The 20,016-nt window shown below is 38.2% G+C and overlaps 1 protein-coding gene across 1 annotated transcript in view; it reads right to left on the reverse strand.

Annotated features, from left to right (window-relative positions):
* Window positions 1-377: 377 nt before the first annotated feature.
* Window positions 378-20,016, reverse strand: part of TEX14 (testis expressed 14) — a 31,958-nt gene continuing 12,319 nt past the window's right edge. Inside the window, exons 10-30 of the mRNA XM_010573954.1 lie at window positions 18,758-18,909; window positions 17,779-17,969; window positions 17,412-17,566; window positions 16,087-17,073; window positions 15,276-15,386; window positions 14,045-14,124; window positions 13,212-13,478; window positions 12,551-12,651; window positions 12,106-12,225; window positions 11,376-11,469; window positions 10,564-10,654; window positions 9,122-9,184; window positions 7,893-8,020; window positions 6,896-7,086; window positions 5,233-5,284; window positions 4,678-4,749; window positions 3,783-3,860; window positions 2,153-2,270; window positions 1,854-1,949; window positions 749-867; window positions 378-406 (exon numbers count right to left, since the gene is read on the reverse strand). Coding sequence (XP_010572256.1) covers window positions 378-406; window positions 749-867; window positions 1,854-1,949; window positions 2,153-2,270; window positions 3,783-3,860; window positions 4,678-4,749; window positions 5,233-5,284; window positions 6,896-7,086; window positions 7,893-8,020; window positions 9,122-9,184; window positions 10,564-10,654; window positions 11,376-11,469; window positions 12,106-12,225; window positions 12,551-12,651; window positions 13,212-13,478; window positions 14,045-14,124; window positions 15,276-15,386; window positions 16,087-17,073; window positions 17,412-17,566; window positions 17,779-17,969; window positions 18,758-18,909 — 3,295 coding nt within the window. The remainder of the gene's footprint in view (window positions 407-748; window positions 868-1,853; window positions 1,950-2,152; window positions 2,271-3,782; window positions 3,861-4,677; window positions 4,750-5,232; window positions 5,285-6,895; window positions 7,087-7,892; window positions 8,021-9,121; window positions 9,185-10,563; window positions 10,655-11,375; window positions 11,470-12,105; window positions 12,226-12,550; window positions 12,652-13,211; window positions 13,479-14,044; window positions 14,125-15,275; window positions 15,387-16,086; window positions 17,074-17,411; window positions 17,567-17,778; window positions 17,970-18,757; window positions 18,910-20,016) is intronic.

Raw genomic sequence — 20,016 nt, forward strand, 5'->3', positions numbered from 1 at the left:
TATTGCCTTTTTCTTTCCAGACAAAATGCCAGTTCTTTCATATTTTTTGCACAGCACTAAGTGCACATTAACTTAATGCAAGTATGTCAGCCCCCTCCCTGTAACAAGAAACATCTTTAATTGCGAAATGTTGAAAACGGCAACTTTTAACTTTAGCTGTAGAATACCAGTCAGCTTTGACAGTTCCTAACAGAGATTTGGACTTACAGAACAAACACTTTTATTTTATCTTGTGTCTTCTTCCTTACTTCTAGTTTCTATTAAAGGAAAGCCAGGGGAGATGAGACCAAAACAGATGTTTAAGGGATTTGATGGCACATCACAGGTACATACCAAACCATACTGATAGTAACCAAGGTCGTTACAGTGTGAAGCATTTAGGTGCCTAAGCCAGAGAGGTTGAGCACTAAACAGGACACAGATACAGTATTATCAGCTGTCTTTCAGTGCTTTCGAGTCAGTAGAGGAAACTGCAGTCTCACTATGAGAGAGACACCCTGCAGCTCCAGCAAATGGTCCACAGTGCTGTCTGTCTCAACTGCCCCCCAAAATTAGAAAATTTTCAAGTGTCTCCAGAGAGTTTAAGTCTAAAGCGGCTGTCTCTCCTTTAAAAGCATAGGGTAGAAACAGTATCCAGATGGGGGATAATCAGGAAAAGCAAAAAAACTAGCCTGTGCAAGCTTGATGAATTCAGTGCTAACAATATAATAAATACAATACTGCCCAGCACAGCATCCAGTAGCTTTACAAAGAGGACCTTCTGAACTCCCTGCACAGCTTTCTGGTGCTCTGCCTCTGGCCCCAGCTCCACCTTTCTCTACTCCGTTCTTCCTTCCAGCATCTTCTGGATCTTGCAGGCTTGCAGCCCTTGAAGGACAGAATTTTGTGTATCATCCCAATTTTTTGTATTTTCTCTTTGACATGATGAATGCAGAGTGCTAGAACAGAAGCCTCTGGAGACACTAGATGCCTTTTTATTTTTACCCTGACCTATAATGGGCATGTGCCCCCTCCAACCCCTAAACAAACTGCCTCTCCCCCCCAAAACTACAGATGTGCTTTAGCTTTACATCCATACGCACACTCCAATGATTGCTTACATAACAGCATTAAGTAAATGTAGTCTGACTACACATGTGAATGGGCTTTGGATTGAGCCATTTATGAACATGGCAGTATATATACTGCAGGAATCGGTCTGCCCTGTTGGCAAGATCCTCCTGGCTATCATAACATTTGACTTCTGTGTTCAGTAAAAAAAATAAAATAAAATCCTAATGCCGAACACAAGAATATCTTGCGTTCCTTAGTAAGATATATGTTAGGAATGACTTATGACTACTCACTGGCATTTACTGTGGAGTTGTTCAGAGTTACTGGGCTCTTATCTTTAGTGCTAAGAGAAAAAAAAGTTATCTGGGCTATGAATCTTTTCCTTAAAGTGATGTATATATGACTTCTGCCATTTCCTCCTATATTGCCATGACAGTATAACCATCTTCCCAAACTCTTCTTTTCTAAAAAGCTTTCATGATTCTGTTCTCTTAACGTACATTATTCTCGATCTCAATAAATCCACCATTTTGTCAAATTATCTGATTTCTGTGAAGACTATGCACTGCCTTCCAAGCCTACTGAAGTATTTGCTTTCCACCTACAGGAAATTATATTAACAAAACACTCTTTTCCCTCTCAATTTAGTATGGAGATTTCAGATTGATGTCTCCAGGCAAGCTCCCTGACACACTACTCTCTAAGGAGTGACAGCCCATTTTCTCAGAAGTCCTGCACAGGTCTATACCCAGAACATAAACAAAATAAACTTATGAACAAAGTATCAATGATCAGCCAACCCAAGAGTGCGTCCCTGAGGTTGTTCTTGGACCTCCTCATCTCCAGGAATTGCACGGAGCATTCTTTCTAAAACATCATCAAGAGTAGAGTGAGCCCTGTTGAATAAAAGATTTAAAATGGATGCTGGCAAGTTTAATACTACACATTTTAAAAGAAAACAGTCATAATTATCAGGGTTCTGATAACGCCAAAAAGTTGGCTTACTGTAAGCATCAAATCTTGTTAAAATATACTGGAACCATTATTCTAAATCTTTGTAACTCAAAGCCAAATACACCTTACCATCCGTTTTTCATACCTTTCTGTTTCCTCTGCTAGATTAAATGACTCCTCAGTCCATAAACTATGATTTCTCTCCTCATTTCCCTCAGATTCTTTGCTTGACTCTCTGCCTTCCATTTTAATTTGATCGGGAACTATTCACATAAACAGAAAGATTTTAATATCAAAGGTATGAAGGAAGATAATAAAGAAATTAAAACGTGTTGTTTACCGCACTTGGGAAAATTCAGTTGTCCACTTCTCAATTACTTTTTCCTCAGTCATCTGATTTTCTACATTAACCAAATTCACATTAACTACAGTCAAAAGGTGGCCAGTAGCAAGACCCAGATAAATATTTTACTGTAACACATTTTTAGATTCACAGGACTGAACATTTTGCTTCACACTAAAATGAAAAATGCATGTGGAAATTAATCTTTAATCTTTCCCCTTACAATCCTAGCTATGGGAGAAAAATCAAAAGAAAACCTGTGGATGTTAGCTTTGTTATCCTACTTAGCAAAATCCAATGATATTCCCCCCCCCAAGACTTATCTCACTAAGTTCTGCTCCCTACAGCATGTGAATATATTCATCCACCTTCTGCTAAGCTATGATAAGCAGGAAGCAGTAGGCTGTCACAAAAATGGAGTCTGAAATAGCTGTACTTTATGCAAATACAACAAAACCACAGTGATTGAACAGCAAGCAATACGGGCTGCTGCATTCCTTACCACCCAAAACCAAGATACTCTTATGAATAAAAGTCCCTGTAGCTTCTATCCTTTGGGAAAAGATCTAACAAAGCTGTAGGATAACACAAACAAGTGCCAGCATCGTTCTCAAGTGACTATGCTATTTAGCTTTTTTACAGACTAACTCATGTTCTGCCCTTTTTTTTTCTTTTTTTTTGTCTTTTTTTTTTTTTTTTTTAAACGGCTCTTCACTTTCTGACTCATTGGAAACAAATGCAGAGCCTACAAAGATTTAGGTTTTCTGCTCCTCTGATATTACTTGCTGTATATCTAAAATTATTTCCACTTATTACTATTTGCAGTTTCAGAAGCACAAAGATTCACTACTGCTATCTTTGGTATCTCTGTAACAGAACAGGAAATATAATATTGATTACCCCAGTGGATGCTATTTTCTTACACTGTGAGATCAGAGGCATTATTTCATTATGGTGAGTAAGAAACATAAGCAGTTAGTGTGCACTGGACATTTTCTCAACTGGACTACCCTCCCAGAATGGAAGCTTCAGCTCTATTTTACATCAGCTGCCCACCATCTATACTTTTGTGGGTTTCATCATTTGTGTTTGAACACAGCATACATTACAGTGGCATAGTAAAAGTAGATTAATTCTGATAGTTCAGACCTGCAAGCCTTCCACACCACATCCCTGTAGACTTTAGAGAGTGAATACACAGAGAAAGACAGCAAACACTGGTGGAGGGGGTACTATTTGTAAAAACACTGCATATAATCTTACCAAAAAAGGGAGAATCCTCTCAAATTTCTGCTGAACCACAACTACCAAAAGAAGCTAAAAATTTATCATACAACTGAACATACAGTGACAAGCTTTCAGAGTAATTTTGCAGCAATGCAAAAGTAATTTGCTATTTGTAATCTCTACATTAGGACTATTATCAACTAACCATTTCTTTGCACTTCACAGTCATACAATCCCTTCTCTTTAAAGTCTTGAGCGACGGAATCTTGCTGCTTTAAATATTCTGTTAAAAACAGCACATTTCCTTATTGATCTAGATACTCTTTCTAAATTGACTCTATACAATCTAAAGTACCATATTACTTTATTCATCCAAACCCAGATGAAAACCTTTACATAACATATAATTAGTTCATATATTAATCCTACAAATTGTCTCTAACCATCGCTTATTCAGTTGATGCCAGTCTCCACATATCCTTGTTTTGGTGAATGAGGAAATAAAAAGATTAGAATGTGTCTTGTGTGCCTCATTTCTAAAAGAACATAGGACCAATACACATTTAATTATCCCAATGTCTGGTGTTAGTTTAGGAAGAGTTTATAGCTGAATAAACAAAGCAAATTCTTCTGTAACACACACCAGTAAAAACAATGCAGAGTTTTTACACTGTGTTCTCTCTGAAGATGTATGTGATTACAAAAAGAAACATAAATCACCGAGACTAAGCTCTGCAAAAACACCTGACGGATGCAGCTGCCCAGCTTGCATTCGTTTTAATGGAGAACATGCATTGCTCCAGGACACCTTTGAAAAATTCAGTCTATACAAAATTCATCTCAGTGTTAAATTAACTGCACTCAATAGGCTGGCTGCTGCCATCAGCAGCAACTAACCATTACATGAAATGCAGAAACTTCAAGGACTAACTTAAATAACTGCCAGTTATTTAAGCTGTTGATGCCTAACTTCCTAATCATTGACCTGACTGCAACTAATTTGGTAGCTCTTGTGTATTTCAGAAGTGAATGATTTGAGAGGAATCCTGACTGAACACAGCTGGCAAGCCTCATACCATTTTGGGTGAAGTGCCTCTTACCAATTTCATCCAGCAGCTCTTGGGCTGGTGGAGGCAGCTCATCAATGAAGTGGTTAGATGCCTGTGAGAGTGCTGAGATAGAAAAAAAACCCAAAACAGTCTAGTTAATTAGCAGTGATTAATCCTCAATAACTGTGATATAGGCTTACATTATGACCACATCTTGCTGACAAATTTCATTTATCAACCTGCACGAGCCTAGCTCATTCACATTTTATCAAATATCCTTAAGTAACTTCATAATGGAAAAATAATTTAGAGCTAGACTTGCACATTCAGTTCTCAATCCTGTATTGCACATTTTAGGCCAGTAATATTTACACTTCAAACATAGGTTAAGTAGAGGTCAGAGGTGTTAGTCTGCAGATGCAAACACAGAATCCATAACCTAATTACCACTAGCAATACACAGTTGTGTGCAAAGCTATTTACCTCTATAAAAAGAGATGTGGGGGTGGGAAGAAAAGAGAAGTAAAACTGCAGAATTTCTTTTCAAATCTGTTTCTCTGTTTACTGATCATTCTATTTGGGCTGGGGCTGGGTCAAGAGACTTACCAGATGCTTTCCTGGTGCTTCTCAAGGATGAAGCAACTACTGGCAACCCATCCTGTGTAAGGTCATACAGAATAAAACACAAGAAGGTAAACTGAAGAACTGCTAGTCTTCAATCCTCCCCTTCAACATACCAAATCCAAAATGAGGCAAGGCCTTAAAGCCTTAGCTGACCATTACATTTTAAAATAAGCTCTTCAATGAGTTCAGAATATGAAAACAGAGGTAGTACCCAGGTAAGCCAGATGTGTCAAAAATTTTGCTGAGGCTGCCGTGCACTCATCTTTCAGCTGGCCATAAGATACTGTCAGCTACATAATCTTTATCCATTTCAACACTGTATGGACAATTGGACGGGAATTCTCTGAAAGGACAGTTCCAACATCTCTTAAGTTCCCATTCTCTGCTTTGAATCTTTATTAAAGCAAGGCACACCTATCCACCAAAAGAACCCCCCAAAATCAAAAGTTTGTAATCATAGACAAGTCCTCACTGTCCACAAAATGGGAACAGGTGCTTCCTGCACTTAATCCTAGAATAAAATTTTAGACAAGAAAGTGACACAATCAACAATCTCTGCAGAGGCAGTCAAGGCAACATTGCACTATTAATGGGCTTAATGAATTCCAACTGTCTGCTACACAAGCAGAAAGACACAGACCTAACCTGATGACAACAAATGCAGTCTGTTCTGCTTGAACAAACTCTAATTTAATCTTTAAATGACAACCCCATCAATGAATAACAATAAGAAAGGCATAAAGTTATTTTATATATAACTGTCTGAAAAGACAGTTAAGATAATGCTGTGGCTCCAGAACACCTTCAGTTCCAAAAAGATTACTGGAAATCACTACAGTGACCTTGAAATTGTCAACTCCAAAGAGAGACGATTTTTTGATACAATAAAGTTGATAACATTATGCCATGTCTATGCATAAAAAGGACAAACTTAATCCCCTAATAGAAGGGCTTTCTGAACATTTACTTGCTTCCAAACTACTAGATGCGAGGCTTCCACCTTAGTTTTCTTCCTCAAGGAATCACTCATCTACGTACTCATTTACCTTCCCCTACTAAGTTTTGAGAATTCTTCTGTTCCACATGAAAACTTACATACTTGAACACACATGCACATGTATTTATTTTCGTTCAAGTTTATTCCCCACTTCCACACACTCAAAAGCCTATAGTTCACAAATCGCTTGTGAATTCAGAGTGGTTCAGATAAGCAGCCTGCTGTTGCCTCACCAGAAGGCCAACTGATCACCCCCCCCCAACAAAAACATACCTTTTCTACCCAACCATTTTGCAGATACTTAGCACTTTGGTGTTCCAAGATTACCAGATCCAATGCTGGGAAATGGCAATTCTTTACAGCCAGGGATGGGATGGAGGACAAAAAAGGCCACTTTGATGGTGGTCAACATTTACATACAATTAGGTGCAAGGGGAAGTCAACTCTTTGTATAATCAGTGGCACGCACTGACTGCTTTGAAATCAATCAGAACTTTTGTCATTATGTCAACAGATCCAGGATTCCAAAATACTCACAAAGACCTGGAAGTATTTCTGTGCTTCTCATCTTGCATTCATTTTAAGGAAAAGTATTTTAAAAAAATATTTTAAAGAATGGCTGACATAAGGTAAGTTTTCTAGACTTACAGGCTCATTCAATTCAGATGAGGAAACTCCTGAAGCAATTGAGGGAATTTCTGTGTTCCTTCCCTCTCCACAGGCTGTAGTGAATGTCCTGGACACTGCAGAGGAGGTCTCTTGAGAACCACAAAAGGAAGAATCTGAAGCTACTTCATGGCAGTGTTTGTATTTCTCAAAGGCTACTGGAATTTTTTCTTCTAGAATTAAAATAAAGAAAAAAATTATAGCAAAGCTGAAAAATTATTTTTTTATTTTTTGTATCTTGGTCACATTTCAATGGAAGCAGAAAAAGGTTTCTTGTACTTGAACAGGGACTTGCACAGGAAACTAAGAAACTATTGTCCATAATTGATCTCTAAACGGAAGTCCAAACTGATTACCTAGGAGTTCCACCTCAGACATTATTTATGCAAAACTGCCAATTGAGAATTTTTGACTACTGTATTACACCAAATTAATGAAAGTACAAAGCAAATGATAATTCATTGCTCTTAAACAACACTTAAGTTCAACAAACATTGAGATCACTTTCTCAACACTCAAAACGTACTAAGTGCTTATTACATTGTCCGTCTTTAAAATGCTAAAGTCTACATGTATCACTCCAATTTTAAATGTCTAAACCAATTTCTGATTTATCAAGGCTACCATTAACTACCAAGTAATTATCTTTCAGAAACCTTTCAGGTAGTGGGTTTTTCAGCTGTGTCCCTGTAAATTCTCCTTCAGTTCTAGGTTAGAGGTTTCTTTTGACCAAACAGGCTCTAACTACAAAGTTGTAACTATCCAGACCAAAACAATAAGATTTCAAACAACAGGCACAGCATTTCTTGTGGTTAATTATTCCAAGCCTGACATTTCTGCATTGGTACTACGTGAATGGAGTTTCCATGATTCACATCAATGATTTTTACATTAGCAAGTCATGGCAGAAAGGTCTGACTCCTGGCATAGAAAGGTTAAGTAATTCACTGGTCCTTCCTTCTTTCCTCTCTGCAGTTACCTGAGCTGAGTGGAGTGCTGACGCTAGTTGGTGCATGACTCACTCTGGGTGTTTCACAATCTATATCCCTGTAGTAGTTCTCTTGCTCACAGGGGATACTTGACAAATCCTGAATATCTGTCGCTGATCTGAAGTATGGAAAGATGTTCTGACAGTTAGAATAGCCACTTCTTACACTTGTGAATCACTAAATTCTGCTATTTTCAGGTTCTTTAAATTTTAATACTGTTCAGTCTTATCTAGTTTTCCAGAAGGAAGAGAGACATTCCCTTTGAAAACTTCCCACAGAATTCTTGGAAGGCTGAAGATCACCATCTTCAATAATCTTGCGGAGACAGAAAAGGTTAATTATTTGCTTTCCCTTCCTTTACAGGATTTCTTAATTATAATAATTCTCCTATAAAAGCAAGCTCAGGAAACTGCCTCCAGAAAGTGGTTCACATTTTAAGTTCTTGCCCTAGGTAGAAAACTCTCTCCAAAGCCAAGGGAAGACCTCAAGGTTTAACAAAAATTAACCATCCATTAATTAAGACTAAATGTAGGTCTTAGGAGCCTTTAAAAGAGTTACTCAGATAAACTGAAACTGCTAAAGATCTGCACAGGCAGTGATGTCCACTCAAGTCACAAAAACTCTGAAGTGGCTGCAGGACAGGGATTACATCAAGCAAACCAACATCTTCTGCAGATATACCCTGGATTACATTGTCCTTCGAAGACCATGAAGTGAGCAGATGTCTACTGTTACCAAATCAGTAATTTCTATGCAAATCTCCATTATCTGGAAAAAGAAACTCACTCTACTAGTTAAGTCACAAACCTATTCTGCAAATTTTTCCTGGGAATCTCAATCACAAGACTATTTTTGTAATAAGATTTATTTAGCTACATACTAATGATTCGCTCTTTAAACTAATTTTATTTCTTCTGTGTAATATGGACAGAAGAAACAAGGAATCCTAACACTTCAGTGCGAAGCACACTCAGATTAACAGTAAGTTAATTACTTATGAATATGAAAATATTTCAAACTAAGGACAACTGTATGTGATAGCTCTTTCATACCAATCTCCCAATTTATCACGAGAAAATATTCTTCCAACACTTCAAATAGTTTTCTCTCTCCCAGCCTCAGTTCGTCTCATCTTCCTGTTTTGTATCAACACAAAACTTTTACAATGATAATGACCAACTTGCTGAAGTTTTGATATAAAATTGTCTGTGGCTCTTACACGTCTTTTTCATTGCATTCTTCCTGCGGCTCCCACAGTACCACTTCTCGTGCTGCTTCAACACTGGAATAAGTGAAGAAAGGTCATATTCATTGATCCTCTCAGAGAATTATGAAAATAAATTTATTTAGTTTTCTCTCTCTCAAAAAGTTTAAAGGACTACCTTCTCTCTGAGAGAGACTGCAGCTCATAAAAACTTTTTGCTTAAAACCTTAGAAGATGGAGAGCGATAGGAGAAAAATGCCATTTTAAGCACATCATGGATTTGTATCTGGTAAGGAGAAAACTTCTAATTGACATATACGGTTTCAAAACAAAACTGAAAGTTAAATAAAAATCTACAAATATACATCACTACATTGTTTTATCATCCTTTGATTGGTCTGCATTGTAAGCTAATCTCTCAAACTGCAACAACCCCGTTCAAGGTCAAAGAGGCATTTTTGAACGCCTCTAATGAATCTAAGGGGATTAGTCAGACAGTCAGAGAGCAACAGTCCTCTCTGTCCTGCTGGCAAAAGTTCAATTCCTAAGCAAAGGGGGAGCAACTAAAACCATTACCTTTTACCTTAAGGCCAAGTATTTACACACTTGCTGCCTACCTTTGACACTGGTAACTCAGTTCCTCCAGTGGAGGAAGAGAAAGTACAACACCGACAGACAGTAAAAGTAGCTCTCACTCCCACACTCGGAGAAAGTGAGCAGCTGCTAACTCTGGAGGAACACAAGGAAAGCTGAGCTACAGGGAGGATAGGGGCTTTTAAGAAGCCTGAAAGCCAGGGCTGAAAAACCTGCAGGGTGAGGACTATTTCTCTTTAAGCAAAAGTACCCCTTGCAGCATGAGATGGTGATTCTACCCAACATCTCTGCATACTATTAGAATATAAAATTTACAAAAATACTAGAAATAAACACTTCACGTTTGATAGATGAGACTGCAAGTCTCCAAGCATGGGCTAATGTTATCTGCAGGCAAGATACAGTGAGCATACTTGCATTGGGTTGTTCCCACAGGAGGGGAAAAGGCATGATCTTCATGCCACTTGAGCTCCAAAACCGAAGCTTTAACAAAATTAAAACAGATGACTGAAGCCTTAATTTGAATTATCTTTGCTCTGTTTAAGACCACAGTTTATCAGTGTAAAAGGAATTGTAATACATATACATGACTTATTTTTCCTGTTTTATCTCCCTCATTAACCAAAAAAAACCCCAGAACCAAAACAAAAAACAAACCTGAACACTAAAAGACAAAACCCCCTGAAACTTGTGAAAGTCCTTTTAGTATTTTCTTGGCAAGGAACTATGATATGTAGATAATTATTAAAAAAACAGCACTGGCATCTTATTTGAATATTAGATATATAAGCATAATTAATAAAAAGAGCACGCTTTATAACCCAATTTATGCTTGAAGTAATGATAAAAGTAGGTCTATCTACCTGGCTACAGGCATATGGCTAAGCTGATTCACTCCTAGTGTGTTACTGCCAGAGTTCTGCGTCACTGTGCTGCAAAATAGCATTTTTCCTCCTGAATACAAATAACAAATATTCCCCGTTATTGGGTTTTGCAAGTACAAAAGAAAGCAACACAACTCATTGAACAGGAAATAGCAACTTTATTAAATTTTTTAGTTCTTGTGACCTTTGTTGTTGTCAAGAGACAAATGTGTTTTAAAGATGCATTTTCATAAACATACCACAGCTGCCAGACACTCAACCACTGAAGCACTGGGGAATATCGCAACATTTACAAATTTGAGCTAAGAGACTAGAGAAGCAACAATGATCCTTCCATTATTCTGCACACACACAATGTCGGCTCTTACAGTTTTTAAGCTCAAGATCCTTCCAGCAATATTAATGTGTAAATACAACTCTAATTCAGTTTCCAGCACCACAGCATGTTGCATAAAAAGATTAAACTTAGCCCTAGGGTAAAAACAAAAAGGTTGCAAACAAGTTTTGTTTTGTTCTTTTTAACTGAAACACAGCAAGTACATAATCATTGCACTCAACAGTATTTCAGCGACTGCAACGCCCAAACCTCATCTTCCGAAATCCTGAGTGTCCTCAGGATTTTTTTAGCGAGTCCTTTAGGACTCGTTAAAATAATGAGGAACAAGAGACCAAGTGACCCTGAAGAATCAAGCTCCAGCCTTCTGACAGAAGTGCTGCTGACAAAAATCTAAGTGCAACAAGACTCCATCTCCCTGACTCCAAAGTACCTTCAAAAGAAAGAGCACATTTACCTGAAACCTGAATACCTGATCCTGCATCTTCAGGTAACTGTTTCTGTAAAAATGCTTCACAAGCATCTTCTAATTTGCCCTCAGCTTCTGAGGTCTGAAAGGAGGGGAAAAAGGAAACAAATTCAACTTCTCACAGGCAAGCTGTGAAGGGTAGAACAACTCTCACACGATGATGTTCACAATAATCGGAATGGAGAGACAAACTTTTCAAGAGCTTATCAGCAAACAGCATGGATTGGATTTAATAGTCCATACAATAGTTTCAAATCTTAAAGAAATGGAAGACAACTGTTTTAAGGCTATCGAGTACTACAATGGATAGAGCTGTAAAGGAAAGGCCGAGATTATCAACTGCCTAAAACTTTTCTCAGCCACAGATTATGTAGTTTCCTAGTAAACAAATTAAGAAAACGTGCCCCTGGTGTTCTGGGAGTCTGGGTGTTTGTGGGGTTTTAGGTTGGGGGCTTTTTTGTGGGGAGGTTTTGGAGTGGTTTTTGTTTTGTTTTGTTTCTCCCCTCTGGGCAGGGGTGTGTGCTTTAAAGGAACAGGGTTAGAATTTTTTACTTCTAGATAGATCTTTATTTGTAGATACTATTTCAAAAGAAAAGAATAAAAACTATCATTCTCCCATTTTCTACAGCTTTTCTTCAAATCAAATGGGAGCATAATAAAACCATATGTCTAAAGTTCTTGACACAGACTTAATTCCTGTCTTTTCTGTTCTTTTTACCTCTAGTTGTGAACTTCCCTGAGTAGTAGGAGGAAGGAAAGAATGAGGATCAGGAGTCAAGAATTCTTCAGACATATCAGGAGATGAATTAAGGGAACAATGTAATTTCCTTGAATGCCCCTGTGAAAGACATCATCATTTGAGATGCTTTCTCCACTCTCTATTAAAGAACATTTTAGTCAGTAATGTTAAACAATACTGCATCAAATTGAAATCACATTTAATGTGATCACTCTGAGTTTCAACGTACCTCCTGCTCCTTACATTACCTTGATGGTTTATAGAACCAAACAAAAAGAAGCGGGGAGAGGGGGGAGATTATTAGTCAGATCACAGCTGAAAGGATCAGCTGTCTTGGTAGTTCAGTGTGCAACACGGAGACACCAGGCTAAACTGTTTCACAGATAAGTAGCTGCAACTAGATTTCTTGGATTACTATACATACTCTAGTGAGATTCTCAACTTGTTGAGGAAGGACTGAATTCTTATGAATAGCTATTCCAGACTCTGCTTGTTCATCTTGTGATGGTGACTGGCAACTTCTCCCTAGGATGTCAGAATGGAATAAAATTATTAGGCAAAAAATAATATGAAGTCAGTGGTCTGAACCACTGATGGAATATCAATGAGAGTAGACAGTAAAACTACACTGTCTGTCAGGAACATGGAGAAATAATATTTAAATGCTCACATCATTAATCTAGGCACGTGAAGCTTTCCTTGTTCCTTTATCCATAACTATTACAAAAGTACTACCCACTATGCTGCTACAGAAAAAGCATCCCTGTAGTCCAATTGAAAGAAATAAAGTGTGAAAGCATAGTCATGGATTTGAAAGCTTTGGGTCTCCCATGCTCACACATGGTAATCATTGACAATGAAGGGTCTCCAAGCTCACTGGACATTACCTCCACCTATTAACATGTAATACTCATCTTAGTCTATTATTTATGTTCACAGTGACTGACTGATTGACCTGCTCTGCGGGCAAGACTCTGGAAGATAAAATTGACAATTATTGTGATAAAATCACAGAAGCTGAAATCTGCTGGGAGATGGGAGAGAGACAAAAAGAGAAGAAATTATTTTTTGTTTTTCAACCTTACCTCCAGAACTTCTAAATGCAGACTCCAGATCACTCTCCTCAGATTGAAATCTATCCTCACTGCCTGGATCCCAAGACTCAACATTATCACCTGTCTGCCACCTGTATCTTTGTAGGTCTTGACTTTTTTGGACTCTAACAGTGACATGTTGAAAGGCTTCCTTTATACTCTCTGCTTCACTTTCAGATGTGTATTCACTGGCTGGATATGGAGAGCCAAGTTCTAGCTGTCCTGAGGCCACTCTTCTGGCCATTTGTTTTACTTCATCTATACAAAAAGAACAAAATTACCAGTTCACACAACAGAATCTGGACCTTCAAAGCATTCCCTGTGTTTCATTTGTGTCTGCAGACTTGGAAATGCTAAGTTATAGCCTGTAAACTCCTTTATCATAAAAAGAGCTAAACACTTCCTTCCATTTTAAGGGAAGCTTAAAACCTGCATAAATTGATACGGACAAGTCTTTAAATGAACCGTTTTTTCTTAGTTTGCATTCTCTATTACTCATGCCTGTACTGCCATCCACAGGTCATTGCTATACTACCCTTTCTAAGTTCATATGCTGTCCCTCCCTTACATCCTCCAAAACAGGGCTAGAAATTCCTTGAGCTTTATAATCAAACCATCTTAATGTGGTTGTGACTATTTTATGCCCTGAATGTGCAAGACACAGGATCCTACTCATTTGGTTTTCACCCAAGAACAGGCTAATAGAGCATCAACAATTAAGGCACATGGATCTTTCTTAAGTAAGAAAATGTGTGAAGTTTTAATGCACTGCACTGCGGTAAGACTTGCTAACATTAATGCTAAATTAACACTGATTTACTTACTCCTCCATTCTGATTGCATCATCCTTTTCTCCTCACTTATTTTTGTACTGTAAATTTCAGATCTTGATTTTGGATAGCACCTATAATAAATCATTATGAAATGCATCAAACTCTGTTAATGCACAAGCATATTGTGTTAAGTATTCCCCACTCAGTAAAGGACTAGAAGTTGTTTTAATGTTAATTAAAAGGCTAAGAGCACACATGTTCTAAGAACCCAACAGAACTAGCAGATTGAGCCATTAGAAGCTTAGAAAGCACAGACAGTTATTTAGGTCTATTACAGATTAACCAGACAAGCTGTACATTAAAATCTAGATTTCAGAAGCTGTGAACTGCTTTCACATGATATGTCTATATAAACACTAACAGACAATGAATGTTATGTAGGTGTGCTTTATTCAGGACAGTAAGGTGATCAGTGGACAACTGAAGATATTCAGAACTTCAGACTTGGATAACAACAATCCTACCACCAACCCAATTCCAATCCAGAATTCATTCACTTGACCATCTAACCACATGTCAGCATCTGGTATATTTGTGTTCTAACCAAGTATGTCCTTTACCAACAGATCTTACTGATCCAAGTGGGTCATGATTCAACTTAAAAACTACAAGTTTTCCTGACTGATTGGACCCAAACATTGAAGGAGGTGCCTGTCCCCAACTTTCCAACGAATAAGATACATGAATTTGCACACATTTTGCCAGATACTTTTAACATGTACCCATACTTAGAAAAACAAAGGGATGACATTAAAAAGCACAGCAAACGTAATGAACTAACGTATGCTCTGTTGTCACTGGGTTTAGCAAGACTGTTCTACTCCCACAGCCCCTAACATAGGTCCTAGTCCTACACCTATGAAAGCCAAAGTACTTCTACTGAGAATTGAATGAGGCTGTGCAGAGAGAGAACCACCCTAACTAGTAACTTATTTGATAGCTCTCCTGTTATAGTTTTAGATCACTGACCTCTATCAGAGAGGCATTTGGAATCTGTCTGAACACCACTCTTTAAAAGTAACTGCCCTGTTGTAGCAGTTACCCCGTCAGCTCTTCAGCTGACAATGACTCACAGTAGGGTCCTAATTGGACAGATGGCTTTTGGCTTACTGAAAAAATATTTAATGCCATCCTTGATCCTGGATGTGTCTACTTTTGACAGTGGTTGTATCAAGATGACTCTGCTAGAATTAACTCTTCTGTGAATACAATCAAAACTCACCACCTCTCTTCTTCACTTCCACTTGCTGCAGAATGTGAATCACCTCGTCTCTGACACTGCAAGCTGAACTTTTTTTTGCATCTTACAGATACACGTGGGAGTAAATGCTGAAATGAGTCCAACAAGCCATGATTCAGCACATGTCGGGCGCTTCTGGTAATTACTAGTTGAGCTGTCTATGAGCTATACTAAGAACCGGACCGTACAAGCTTTATTCCCTAGGTTATATTTTAGTAGCACTGCTCATGAGAAAGGATGACAACTCCAGGCCTTAGCCTAGTAAAAACTCTGTCCTGGATTTATAGCTGGTTTCATATGTACGCAGGCAGACTATCATAACATGTAGCTCCCAGGGGAATGAGTAGACCTAAATGACTCAAGATTATTCCTACAACAGGTAGGTACATGAATTTCTCTCTTTCTCTTTGGGTTAAGCATGTCAACTACTTATATTTAAAAATGAAAATGATCTAGAAGCCCTTACCAATGACAGCTTAGACCTCCATAAGTATACAAACAAAAATCTTTTCTGCTTGCCCTTTTCCCTGACAGTCCCATCTCCATTTTAGTACAGCATTTTATGCCCTCCTGAGCCACAGGACTAGTATTTTGCTGGGGTGGGTGGGGAAAAAGGAAATAATACTATTGCACTGCTGAGCTGACTATTTTCCACTCCTGTATACAAAGTATATGGTATGCACATATATTTTAAAAGACAGATTCATCCCTCTTCTTGGCCACCATCCATAACTACATCTCTTTAGCTGCTAAGGAATACAGAAGTGATAAACACAGTCACCCTGCTCAACACTTTACCTCATGGTCTAGGCTCATTTCATCATCCAGGCTTTTCACCACACTGAAGCCGAGATCACGAAGGTTGTTTTCATTTTTACCCTTACTCATTTCATAAAAGTACTTCCACTTTTCATTTTGAATTGCCTGCATTTCTTTTGCTGTCTTTGAAACAGCTTGGAAGCTGTCTCCACCCAACACTCCTTGTGCCTGATGTGTTATCAGTGGTGGAATATAGTCACTTGATGGTGGACCTATAGCCTTCCATAAAAAAGTATTAACTTCAGAAAAAGGGTTATTGGTATTCTGGAAAGTATCATCAGATCTGTTCCAATGTCTTTCTTGACAAACTTGCTTAGAAAGCTGGTTCATTCCGATTTCCTGGAGCAGCTTCTTTTGCTTTTCAGTGGCCTCTAATTTGTCCAGTTTCTCCTCTGTTCTGCACAGGGAATCTGCTGCCTGCTGCAACATGCTTTGAAAAATCTTTAAATTAAGGACGCATTTGCTGATGTGCTGCTCATTTTGGGACAGACTACTCACTCTTCTCCCAGTATCTTGTCTCACCTGTGCCAGCATGCATAGGTCAGAGGTCTCACTTATGCTCTCCTCCTCTTCCGTAGTGTACTCTGTAGTCGATTCTGAAAAGCCACCTTCCTCATAAACCGGCTTTTCCTCACAGTGCACTTCAGGGGATGCATCCAGGTCTCTGAGGGTAGCCTTATCTTCTTCCTTTTGCTGCCTTTTTTCATCGTTTAGAGCTTGACCTAATCCAGCTCCTTCTTCCAGGAAGTCTTCATGAAGTTCTGGATAACTGGCAAAGATTTCATTGATTTCAAAGCTACAGAGGCTGTCATCCACATCACTGACACTGAGGGTCGTCTGGAGTTCAGAAGCTACGTCACGATTTTTGTCCTGTGCAACTGGCTGTAGACTGGTTGATGCCTCTTGGTCTGCTAATGCACTATTCTCCTCAGGAAAAAGAGAGTATCTTGGGGCAGTAGAGCTGTCTGAAAAATTTAAGCGTTAAGCCATTTCTCCAGATGTCCATCAAACACACTGCTTTTGTACATTTAGGAGTTAATGTCTTTTAGAGATTACATGAGCAGCATTTAACACCTCTGCTGAAAATAGTGTGCCTGAATTTCAACTATTAACCAGACTTACAGTCTTAAGTTTACATTAACAATTAGGGTGGTAGCTAGAATCCAACGCTAACTGCTTTCTATTTTCAAACTATGTCATAAAATCTGTAAGTGCTCACATTTTAATTATTCATCTTAGACCTTTATGGACTGAGGAACATGCTAGGTGAAGGACACATGACATCTTGCTAAAAGAAACTCACCAGCCTCAGTTATCTCTTTTCCCTGCAATTCCTGTGTTCTCCTCTGGTAGCTAAAAGCTGATGCCAAACAGATGTTCACATCTGCAAAAACAGTAGGTCTTTGTGCTTTTGACGTTTCATCAGCATGACCAGTTTGAGACTTAGTTAAGTCCTGTAATACAAAAAAACAGAATAAAAGCCAACTATATTTGAGAGTTCAAAGTCTCTACCTTCTCCTTTAAGGTGGTTTGCCTCCATGATGAGAAAAGGATACTCAATGTTTAGATTGCCTCCCACCTAGATTTAAACAGAACAACTTGAATCTGAATGGACACAAAACTCTGCTGTTTTAAATATATGAAAGGCTACAATCCTGGAAGTCACCTTTAAGTCATTTTTCAGTATGTACTGAATATCCTGAAGCTTCATGGAGCGGTTCTTCTGTTTAGGTTCTAGCCCTGACTTCACAATACCATAATAGGGCATAGGAAGTCTGACATCTGCTTCTAACTGCTGTCCCGAAATTATGAGCTGTTTAATAACTGAGTCTTCAAGACCTTTCCAGGGAGGGGTCTCTGCAAAACATAAATACAGACTTTACGTCACAAGCTGTATATCAATGTTAATGAAAATAAAGAAAAAAAGAAAAAAAGATAAAAGAATCGGAGATCCTGAAGCATTATTGTCTGCACATTCCCTAATTTACAACTATTGTCACAAACCAAACAAGCACTCAGTCCAGTCTGGCATATCCTCCCTATTTTATTTCAACAGTGGATGCTTTAAAGGGAGCTGACAGCAATCTCTAGAGGACAGTTACACTGTAAACCATGGTCTGGATTCTTCATTACCAACTAGCTAATATAGGGTTTAATTTTTAGGGTGTTTATCCCATTTCACTGTGAAACCAGTCAAAGTCAATGCATAACATACATTACATTATCTGTAAGTTATCTTAGTGACCAAAAAGATGAGAGCTGCAGAGGCTCATTTTGCACATTGCAAAGAGTTAACTGAATGTTTTGCTGTCCTCACATGAAGAAGAAAGATAAACAGCAGAAAAACACCATACAGAAAATTGTACCTCTCCAACATTGACCATTAATCTCACCCTTTTAGTTATGCAATTTTAAGTTTTCTGATTACATTTTACAAAAGCTTCCAGGAGTCTTTGCTATTGTCATTAACATTTGGGTTTTCTGCCTGGAGTGTTCCTTTTCCAAATTAACTCTGTATGAGCCACCACAGCAAGGTTTTGTCCAGTCACACAGGGGAATTAAAACAGACATTAGGGGGCTGACAGTTTGCATTGAAACATTCACTGGGTTACCCTAGTGACAAAAGCCTAAAGCTATAGGTATACCTGTCAAAGCCTCCTGCACTACTGTACAGAAGCTATAAATATCCGATCTGACCGTGACAACTTTTTCAAGGATTACTTCAGGAGAGCACCACTTATACAGCTGGACTGGGACAGGAATACGTGTCAGATCACTGTGTTCTCCACCATCTTTGCTGTATAAAGGGAAAAAAGTTGAAAATTGGGACATACAGCACACTCAGCTAGAAGGTATACCTTTTGGAATTAAACACCTGAGTTTGTTATATCTGCTTTTAGTTTAAGTACCTAAAAGGTCCAGAGTATACCTGCAAATAAAAATGTGTAATATTTTCACACCAGTAAATGTATTTTGGCACATTACAGCAAAGACTTTCTGGCGAAAGTAACACCTTTAATAAATTTACACTCAAAAAGAAATCAGAAAAAGCTGAAAAAACTTCCCAATAGGAATTTTACAAACAACCTTTTAGCTCTGACCAGCATTCTCTGACCACGGACAAAATACAAGAAGGTGCCACCTAGCCTGTCAACATTTATTCTGCAATGTATACGTACATCTAGAAGATAACTTCCTCGTCACATTTAACTATAGGGGTTTTTGTTATTCATTTCACAGTAAGCTGTATCTGAAATAGCCAAGAAATCACCAAGATTTATTAACAAATTGAGTTTGCAAGGAGGTTAGGAAGTATCTTTGCTTCTTTCAGGACATTACCATTAGCAAAGTTTTGTTTACTATCAATTTTAGTCTCTTTCTTTACAGTCTAACCAGCCTTTTACTTCCTTTCTAATCCGACGGCACTACAGGAAAGAAGTAAAAAATGTAGGTAAGTAATAATTTACCTAGACAAAATGAATGGTGTCTCCCATAAAAGAAATACTCTTTTTGTCACTGGTGGCACTTAATTACTACCAGCTCAGTGACATGTGGAATCTTCAACCATTTTAGGTAAGCTTCCATAAGCAAAAGTTCAGTATAACAAGAAGAGACTTAAACGATTTCCAGCCCAGCAGCAGAATTAGCGACTCAAAGAGGAATTTCATCTCTGTTCTGTAAGATTAAGTTCTACTTCTCTCTGATGGTATTTTTATACTGTAGTAAAGAGCTGCTTCTCTTACTAGTTTCTATTTTCAGATAGTTATAACACAGAAACTAAGTCCACCTGAAACTTGCTGTACTGCCTGTGGCAAAGTTAATGTACCCGAGCAGTAATAATTTGGAGTTCTTTACTCCTGTAACTCTGTTGCCTGACTCAGAGACAGGAGTGCCTAGTCATCAA

This window comes from Haliaeetus leucocephalus, unplaced genomic scaffold (assembly GCF_000737465.1).
Source record: "Haliaeetus leucocephalus isolate CR32 unplaced genomic scaffold, Haliaeetus_leucocephalus-4.0 Scaffold395, whole genome shotgun sequence".
Classification (NCBI taxonomy): domain Eukaryota; kingdom Metazoa; phylum Chordata; class Aves; order Accipitriformes; family Accipitridae; genus Haliaeetus; species Haliaeetus leucocephalus.